Source organism: Peromyscus eremicus, chromosome 2 (assembly GCF_949786415.1).
Source record: "Peromyscus eremicus chromosome 2, PerEre_H2_v1, whole genome shotgun sequence".
NCBI lineage: Eukaryota > Metazoa > Chordata > Mammalia > Rodentia > Cricetidae > Peromyscus > Peromyscus eremicus.
In genome coordinates this window covers 55,659,863-55,668,565 of record NC_081417.1, presented here as the reverse complement: position 1 = coordinate 55,668,565, position 8,703 = coordinate 55,659,863, and the positions used below count along the sequence as shown (strand labels likewise).

The following is an 8,703-nucleotide window of genomic DNA, read 5'->3' as shown; positions in this document are numbered from 1 at the left end:
AATAATAATATTTCACAGAGTGATTGAGAGGACTGAATGAGATAATGCATGTTATAATTAATGAGCTCAATTCTAACCACTGTTATCAGTGCCAGGTACAAGGTGGGTTCATAAGTTGCTTATGTGGTTATCACAATTCTAATAAGTTACATTTCATTGACTAATGTAGAATATGTTTTCTAGATACCCTGTGTACAGCTTAAAAATGAAAGTTTAGTTTCTTTCTTTAAGTGAACTGAAGTTAAAACATCCCTATAGTAAGGAAAGCCTAGAAATACAGCTAGTATAGGTGGAATCAGGCTGTGCCTACAGTGCAACAAGTTAAGCTACTCTGTCTCCTAATGGAGGTGAGCCATGTTCATGTTAGGTAGGCAATGGAGAGCACAAATATAATTTATTTGACATCCAGAATAAGTTTAATGCAGTTTGTAAATTGTTGTTTGAAAGATGAAGAACCCCCTAATATCCGTTTAGACTCATTCACCATGGTGTATCTCCTATTCCTTTGCAAGTAGGTGTATATAAGTGATCCAAAATTTAGAGCCCGAAGACATAGGTCTCCACTCAAGAAATGCAACTTCCTACCTATACGCATTACTGGACCTCTTTAAACCTACAAATGTACCGAAAAATACAGAACTGGAACTTGGATGATTTTACTTCCTAGGACTGATAGTTAATCTTGATTGTGAATTAGACGGGATTCAGAATCAGGTGAGAGCAAACCTCTGGACATTTGTATGTGGGGATTTCTAGATCGAGTTCATCAGGGTTGGGAGAGCTACCCTACATGTGGGTGGTACCAGACCATGGTCTGAGGAATGGACTGAATGAGGAGGCAGCAAGCTGAAGACCAGCATTCATCACTCTTTGCCTCCTGATTGTGGATGCTGTGTGGCCAGCTGCCACCATGATTTCCCCTCGATGATGGATGACACGCTCGAACTGTGAGGCGAAAGAAAACTCTCCTTTCTTCAGTTCCTTTTGTGAGGCTTTTGATGACAGTGATGAGGAAAGCAACTTTCTAGTGCACTAGCTGTGCCGGTATGTACAGGTATTTTTCATCTTTGACTCTGCCTGTGAGATGTGAGAATTTTAATAAATACATATGTGTGGTTTTAAGTAAAAAAAAATGAATATGTGATAGAAACACTGCTGTAAACAAATATGGACTTCATGATCAGAGAAACCTCAATTCTAACCTTAGCTCTGTGATCCCACTAGGCTTTCTTTTGACCTATACAATGAAGCAGCCGTATACACATCACAGGGGTGACATGAAGATGACGTAATATGTGGAAGTTAAGCCACAATATCTGTCATTCTAGACGCAACAGCTGTTTCCTTTCTGATCATTAGCTAAAGAACTGGTGTAAACCTGTGTCATTGTGTATGCTTGTAATCCCAGCACTTTGGAAGCTGAGATGGGAGGATCATAAGTTTGAATCCAACCTGGATTATGAAGCAAGAGCCTGTTTCAAAAGCAGTGAGGAGAGAGAGGAAGACAGGAGAGAAAGGAAGAGAGAGGGAGACATGTAAAAGTTAACTGAATATGATAACACAAAAGAATTCCAGCATGGATTAGTTCTAATGGATCACATTGGTGTTTCTGTTTTAACATAATTTTAAACATATATTTCAATATAGGGAGCAACATATGTTGATAGAGGACCATCCTGTTGAGGTTTTAAAATACTTTCTGAAAATACTAGAATATGCTCCTTTGAAGTCCTAACAAGATTTAATATCTAAGAATAGATGTATTTTTGTTAGAGCATTAAGTTTTTGCAGTACAAAAAAGGCAGAGTAATTAATTTAGGTTAGTTATTATAAACACAGATAACCTGGTTTCAAATATTCACTAATTCATTATTTCAAAAGTTTTCTCAAAATTGATTCATGCTTTTGTTTCAAAGCGTTAAACATCCTTCTAATGCTTTTTTTATACTAATCAAATAGAAATCAGTTTTTGCAAACTATTGAAAGGCATGTATTTCTTATGTGGCTCAAGGTATATGTCCATTCACTCTTTAAGATTTATGTTTTAGTATGTATGTTAAGTTTTAACTTATGTATTGCAATTGTTTGTTCTAATAAATTACATAATCACTAGAATCCTGAATTAAACAGTGCTTTAAGATGGTACAGTGGCTATCTCTGCCTTACTGTGCAATGGTAGAATTTTTGCTTTACCTTTCCTGTGTTAAAAGATGAATAAATTAATCCGGTACACCCTCATTTTCAAATATACTCATGGCTTCTTCTGGGGGAACACTTGAGTTTTTCAGCAATCCTCTTAAAATATGTACCTCCAATGCTTTACCATTACACCCTGATACAAGGCAGAATTCAGAGGTCTTTCATGTTTTTCATGATAATCTAGAATTTTTATTTGATTCCAGGTAATTTTAGACAATAGACATGATGAACTGTTTTCTCTTGAATAAATAACAATTAAATTCCATCAATGAAATAAAATATACTGTAGGCTTAATACATTGTAAATATTACAGAAGTACTACTTTGCTATAATAATTTAATGACTGAAGCTACATTTAATAACAATCTTACCAGTACTTGTATACAAAATATTATATAGATTACTGACAAAGACATCACAGCAGTCTCAATGATGCTATCAGCTTAACAAACATCTAACAGTACAATATTCTTTAAGAGGAAAAGGATGTTCCATTTACAGAGACAATAGGGAGATACGTTTTCCACTTGAAACACTGGAAGTGAGAATCAAGATAATCTGGTATCTCGGTTCATATTATCACAAGAAAAGATTTCCTCTCTAGGAGACTCTGATCTCTAGGACCCCTAGAGTTCAATAAGTTTACACAAAGAATGCTTTTTAAGATACCACAGCAATTGAAAGAAACTCTGTCTGAAAATCACTGGTCTGTAAACCACTGCTTCAACATCTGACTCATTTGTAAAACCTATGTACATACATTCAGTCCAAATCAGTAGATAGAATGTTTCATGTATATTACAATAGGTGTGTTAACATTTTATCAGAAGGCCAGTGCAAAGCAACTGTGAATGGCCATTTAGGAGATTTTAAAATATCATACAAATATACAGTTAAGAGTATGAGAGATCTGATTTTGTGCATGATGTTAGTGATCTTGGTTATGGATATGGAATGGCAGAAATAAGTGAACTGAACAGTAACCAGAGATCTAGTTCTCATCTGGTGGTTGGGCCTATTTCCTGCAGAGTGTGTTTAGGCAGCAAAAATTCCCTGGCATTTGATACCAGCTAACTCTGACAGTAAGTATTAGGGAGCTTGGGAGTCATCTGTCACAGACATATGTCTAAGTTGCCCAGATCCACACTCCTTTTACATATATTTAATACATAGTGAAAAATTCGGGGCCCTTGGGGACAGCTTTCTTTGTTTAAATGATACTGTTAGTCTAGGACTCGGTCTTTATTCTGAAGAAGTCATGCAGTTGGGGACTTGGTCCTTTTTGAAGATGAGAAATGGTAGAAGAAAGCATGTTCAGGACAGATGTCGGAGGAAAGTAGATAACCCTGACGCCAGAGCATGTAAGTGATTAAAATGAAATGAATGTATCTAATTAAGGGGCTGGTTAATGAATGATACTAATGAATGTAATTCTAATGACCATATTCATTAGAATATGGAGAATGTTTTGGTCACTAGGGTTAGGAAATGGTATAGGAAGTGCCAAAGTGGATCCAACTAATTTGAAGCATTTTTAAATGAAGGTAGTTTAATGCACACGTGATGATATTTCACAGATATTTCTTAGAGTGTCAATAAGCACCAAGTTTAGTGCTATCAGCCCCATTGTCCCTTATCTTATTATATATGAGTTAGGTCTTGAAAGTTCAATACACTATAAAATCTACCACTAAGATGGCATTTACACTAATACAGTTTTAAAAATGAACCTTGGATTGTTGTTTTATACCTATACTCAGAATTTCCTACCAGGTCTTTGTAGTTGTGAGAAGAGGTGGTACTGCCTGGTCACTAGAGACATAAAGATTGGTATTCAGGTTGCTGTAGGACAAGTCTGGCAATTCCTAGCCCCTGGTGATATTCTGTCAATGCCCTTCTCTATGGAGTTAATAATCCTCCTGAGTCCTGAGTCCTCATCTGTGCACAGAGAAGGAAAGCCAGAGACTCAGCAGGCAAATACATCCCAGCTTGGCCCTCAGGCCACATCCATCTTACCACTGATTGCAAGAAGGGGTACTGCCCCTTCAGTCTGGGAACCCTACACACTAGAAATCCCAGGTAGACGCTATGCTAGGTTTCTGCTGCATGCTATGCAGTTTCAGGACTGGTGAGAAGCTGTAGGAAGAAGAGGAGAGACTCCAAGCAGAACTTATCAGGAGCAAGCGGCTTTTTAAAAGCAATACCTCTCCTTCCTGGAAAAGGGCCCAACTCTGAGCACCATGGCAAAGGAGCCAATCAGAAGCTAGCCACCCTCATCTTTATGCTCTGGCATGTCCTCATACCAGCAAGGGCAGGCACTGTCTATTCCTTAGCCCAAACTTACCCGAACAAAGCCAGGCACAGGGCTGTCACCAGGTTTGCACCACCCTTTTGTCATACCCACTGACCTACGCACCATCTGATATCAAATGGCTGAACCTGGGAACTGGCATGCCCTGTGTAGTGCTCCCTAACCTGGGGTCTCCCTGCCTGCCTGCCTGCCTGCCTGCATGCGTGCATGAAACTTGTTCCTGTTCGGGGTTTTTGAAGGTCTTAGAACCATCTCCCTGTTACTGATTTTCATTCCCATGAATTTGACCACTAATAGGTGCCCACCATCCCCCACAGTGGCCTGTTCCCGGGAGAATCCTCTACATTTTTGTCCCTCTTACTGATTACTCCTTGCCGAATGCTGACCTTCTGGAACACCTAAAGATCGTTACAACCCAATCGCTTACGTGGGAAGGTTTTTCTGAAAGGTTTTAGTCAGAATTTCTACAGATAAGACTTGATGAAGAACTTGATTTTAGAAACTGAATTCGTGTGCAAGAGTGCAGCAAGTGGTACAGTTCACACTTGGTCAGTTTGCTCGTGTTGTGACATTGCTGTAACAGTTACAAGACAGAACGCACAAACACACACACACATTTACAATCACACGCACAAGGTACGTACAATTTCACTGAATCAGACAATGCTTCTTCTCAGTTAAGAAGAAGAAGACTGTGTTTTGGCCATCCAGGCCTGAAATCTACTGAAGTCTGGAACGTAACAATGCACTACAAGTAACCAGCTGCACAGTGAGAACAGTGTACGTTAAGATTGACACATGCTGTCTGAAGAGGTCCAGGGAGAGCTAACAACTGAAGAGAGTCAGCAACATCAGCCTTAAAAAGTCAGTATACTTCTTCTTTCCGTTCTGATTATAATCCATTACCCAACTGAACAGCTGCAGTCCAGAAGATAGTAAATGTCCTTCTATGGAAAGTCAGGCCTACCCACAGTTTAAATGTCCACGAATTCTGCTCAATACTTTGGATAGTCTTCAAATTCTTCTTGTTGTTTTAACCAAAAAATAAACCTTTATGGTTATTTCAATGTTAACTTTAGATATGGATACTGGAAGAAATACCAAGGTTTCTAAAATGGCATCATGGACAATAATACCATCTAAACAGGGGGCTCCCTGCTACATACCCACTCCCGTATGCCATTGTTCTTATGAAGGTCTACCTTCTGGTTTTGCTAAGCTAGACAAAATGACACAGCAAACACTGGTACACAACTCACAGGACATAAAACATTTTACAAAGTATTCCTACTGTAGCACTATACTTATTGTAAAAAATGCACTTTTTTATACTATGGATGGACACATACCACATTATTGTGAAAGTTGTGGTCACAAAGGCATTTCTCACTTCGTGATGCTTTTCTGTGGATACTTAGGCTTCAGATTTTGTAGCCAAAGGTTTCCCTTCTATTTCAGAGACTTTGAAGGACTGTTGAGTAACTGAAGCAACAGGCTTTCTTCACTGTAAACCCCCGGAGAATGGAGTTTTAGTACCTAAACTATTGATATATCAGCCACCTGATAAGTAAGCACAGTGACAGTCACTATTTACTAAACATGGTAAACTTAAAAAATATATATAACCAAGGAGATGACAGACTTCTAAATTTTAAGCTGAAAGAAAGAAAAGAAAAGAATTTCTCTCGCTGTGCATCCACGAAAGCAGCAGGCTCACAGAGCCTCGGCAGACGTGTCTGTGGACACAGACATGGTCACCTTGGCGATCTTAACGGTGCTCTTGATGCAGCTCTCTGCGGCCCTGTGCATGCTGGCTGTGTTATTGGCGTGCTTGTGCAGGCAGTCCGAGTCCCCCATGCTGTTATCTAGAGGCTGTGCCGTTCCTTCGCACGAAGGGAACATGCTGCGGAAAGCGTGTCTCAGGTCCTTGCTCCTCAGAGCATAGATGATGGGATTCACGGTGGAGTTCAGCAGGCAGAGCATACTACAGAAGGCAAACACTGTCTTGATAAGCTTATTCATCTTTCCAAAGACATCGTATACCATGATTGCAAGCAGAGGGCCCCAGCAGATGATCAACACCACCAGGATCAGGACCAGGGTTTTGGCCAGCCTAATGTCCATGCGGGCTTGGTCGGGCCGGGTCACCTGCACCTTGCCATCTTCTGATGTGTGGATGATGATGCTCTTCTGGGTTCCACGTTGAATCATGCGGACTGCATGGCTGTGAGCCTTCCAGAGAATGTACATGTATGCATACACAATGAATAGCAACAGCACGCTGGTGACTCCAATCCAGAACATCAGGTAGGTTTCATCAATGAGTGGGAAAATGTCGGAGCAAACAGATTGCAGCTTCTTGCAGTTCCAGCCAAGGAGAGGCAGCACAGCAATTACTATTGCAATAGTCCACATCAGGCAAAAAGCCACTACGGCCTTGGGCCTGGTGACGATCCTCTTATAGGCCAGAGGCCTGTGAATGGATATGTACCTGTCAATGGCTGTGAGGAACAGGCTGCCCACAGAAGCTGTGAAGGAGGCCGTGACCCCACCCAGTTTGAACAGAAACACATTGGGGCTGTCTTTACGGTGGAACACATGGAAGTCAACAAAGCTGTAGACAAAAATGACGCTTCCCAGGAGGTCGGCCACTGCCAGACTGCCAATGAAGTGGTAGGAGGGCCTGCATCGGAGGCTGCGGGAGTGCAGGATGACGCACAGAACTAGCAGGTTCTCCAGAACGGTGAAGGTGCCCAGTGTGAGGGAGAGCACGGCAATGGCCAGCTGCTGACTGGGGTTCAGAATCATAAAGCACTCCATGTCCATGAAGTTCTCCCCACACTGGATGTTCTCCTCATTCTCCTTGTATGACGAGAGAGACTTGTTGTAGAATTCTGTGATGTTTGCTGTGTCTACCACGGGGACCAACGGGGAGTTGTCTCCTGCAGTCATCTTCTCTTGAAAGGGACTGCCCCTGAAGGAAGTCAGAGGGAATTTCTGCGGGAAGTATCCTAATTTGGCTGCCATGTCTCCTTTGATGTCTTCGTACTGAATGTCATTGGAGCCCACGTAGAGGAGGTCTGTGGTGATGGTGCGAAAGGTGGTGTCTGCAAGGCCATCTAGGATCGACTTCATAACCTCGGTCTTCGATTAGGCCGGACCCACAGTGACTGAGAAAGAGATGCCAGGAGGGAACCCTAATGGGAGGGAAAACAGAGAAGCTGAGTGGTGAAAAAACCAGGAGGGCAATAAACAGAAGCACTGGGCACCATAGTGTCACATTTGAACACAGAGAGGTCCAGTCAACACAATGAGTCATTTCAGAGAAAAGCTCCCCACCCCGCAAAAAAAAAAATCAAACTAACAAACAAAAAATCCAGAAACTTAGGAGATGGAGAGTCACACATCAGACACATGACTCTCAATTCTTAAAGTCTTTGAACCCAAGTCAGTGAGTCCTGCATGAACCTGTACAGTCAAATAAGCCAAGCTCAGTAACATAAACTTTACTGTGCACGACGTGGGAAGTGTTGGCCACTAGGCTTCTACTATCAAGAGTACAGCAATCTGCGATGATGTGGCTCGGGACAGCAAGCTCACAGCACATGATCCCTGCAGTGTGATATACCCTGAAAGACAGGCGAGACTAAATATGCAACCAAAGAACATGACAGCCTAGAATCAAGGGTTGAGCTGTCCAGTTTAACTGTAAAGGAGGACACTGAAGACAAGCAGAGGTAGCTCCAGACAACAGTGGGAAGATGTTCTCCACCAGGCACGTATCCTCATCCAGGGAAAGGGAGATTGGGACCAAGGCATGGCTGTTATGAACTTATAAAAATGCCTATGCCAATCAAGTAAACATCACAAGGATTTGCAAAGAGGCTTATAGAATCCCAAAGTTAACATGAGGAAGGTGGTGATAATGAAGGGTACTTCAGGAAAGCACGCCTCAGTGTTCTGACAAGAGGGACAAAGAGATAGCCCTGGTGGTGTCTAGTGCTTTCCAAGGAGACTGTGTTGGAGATGAGGATGACTAATACAATGCACCTTGCAACTCAGAAGTTAAGCAGTTTGGTGGTATTCTCAATATAAATAGCAAGAGAACTAACCTCATGATTTACAAATGTTTAAAAGGTGGCTATTTACCTCTTTTGTTTATAAAAATTGCTACAAATACAGGATGATACAT

The 8,703-nt window shown here is 41.4% G+C and overlaps 1 protein-coding gene across 1 annotated transcript; it reads right to left on the bottom strand.

The window, feature by feature from the left end:
• Window positions 1-6,224: 6,224 nt before the first annotated feature.
• Window positions 6,225-7,692, bottom strand: Cnr1 (cannabinoid receptor 1). Its single transcript, XM_059255712.1, has one exon. The coding sequence runs from the start codon at window positions 7,644-7,646 to the stop codon at window positions 6,225-6,227; it is 1,422 nt and encodes a 473-aa protein (XP_059111695.1). The 5' UTR covers window positions 7,647-7,692.
• Window positions 7,693-8,703: the final 1,011 nt, after the last annotated feature.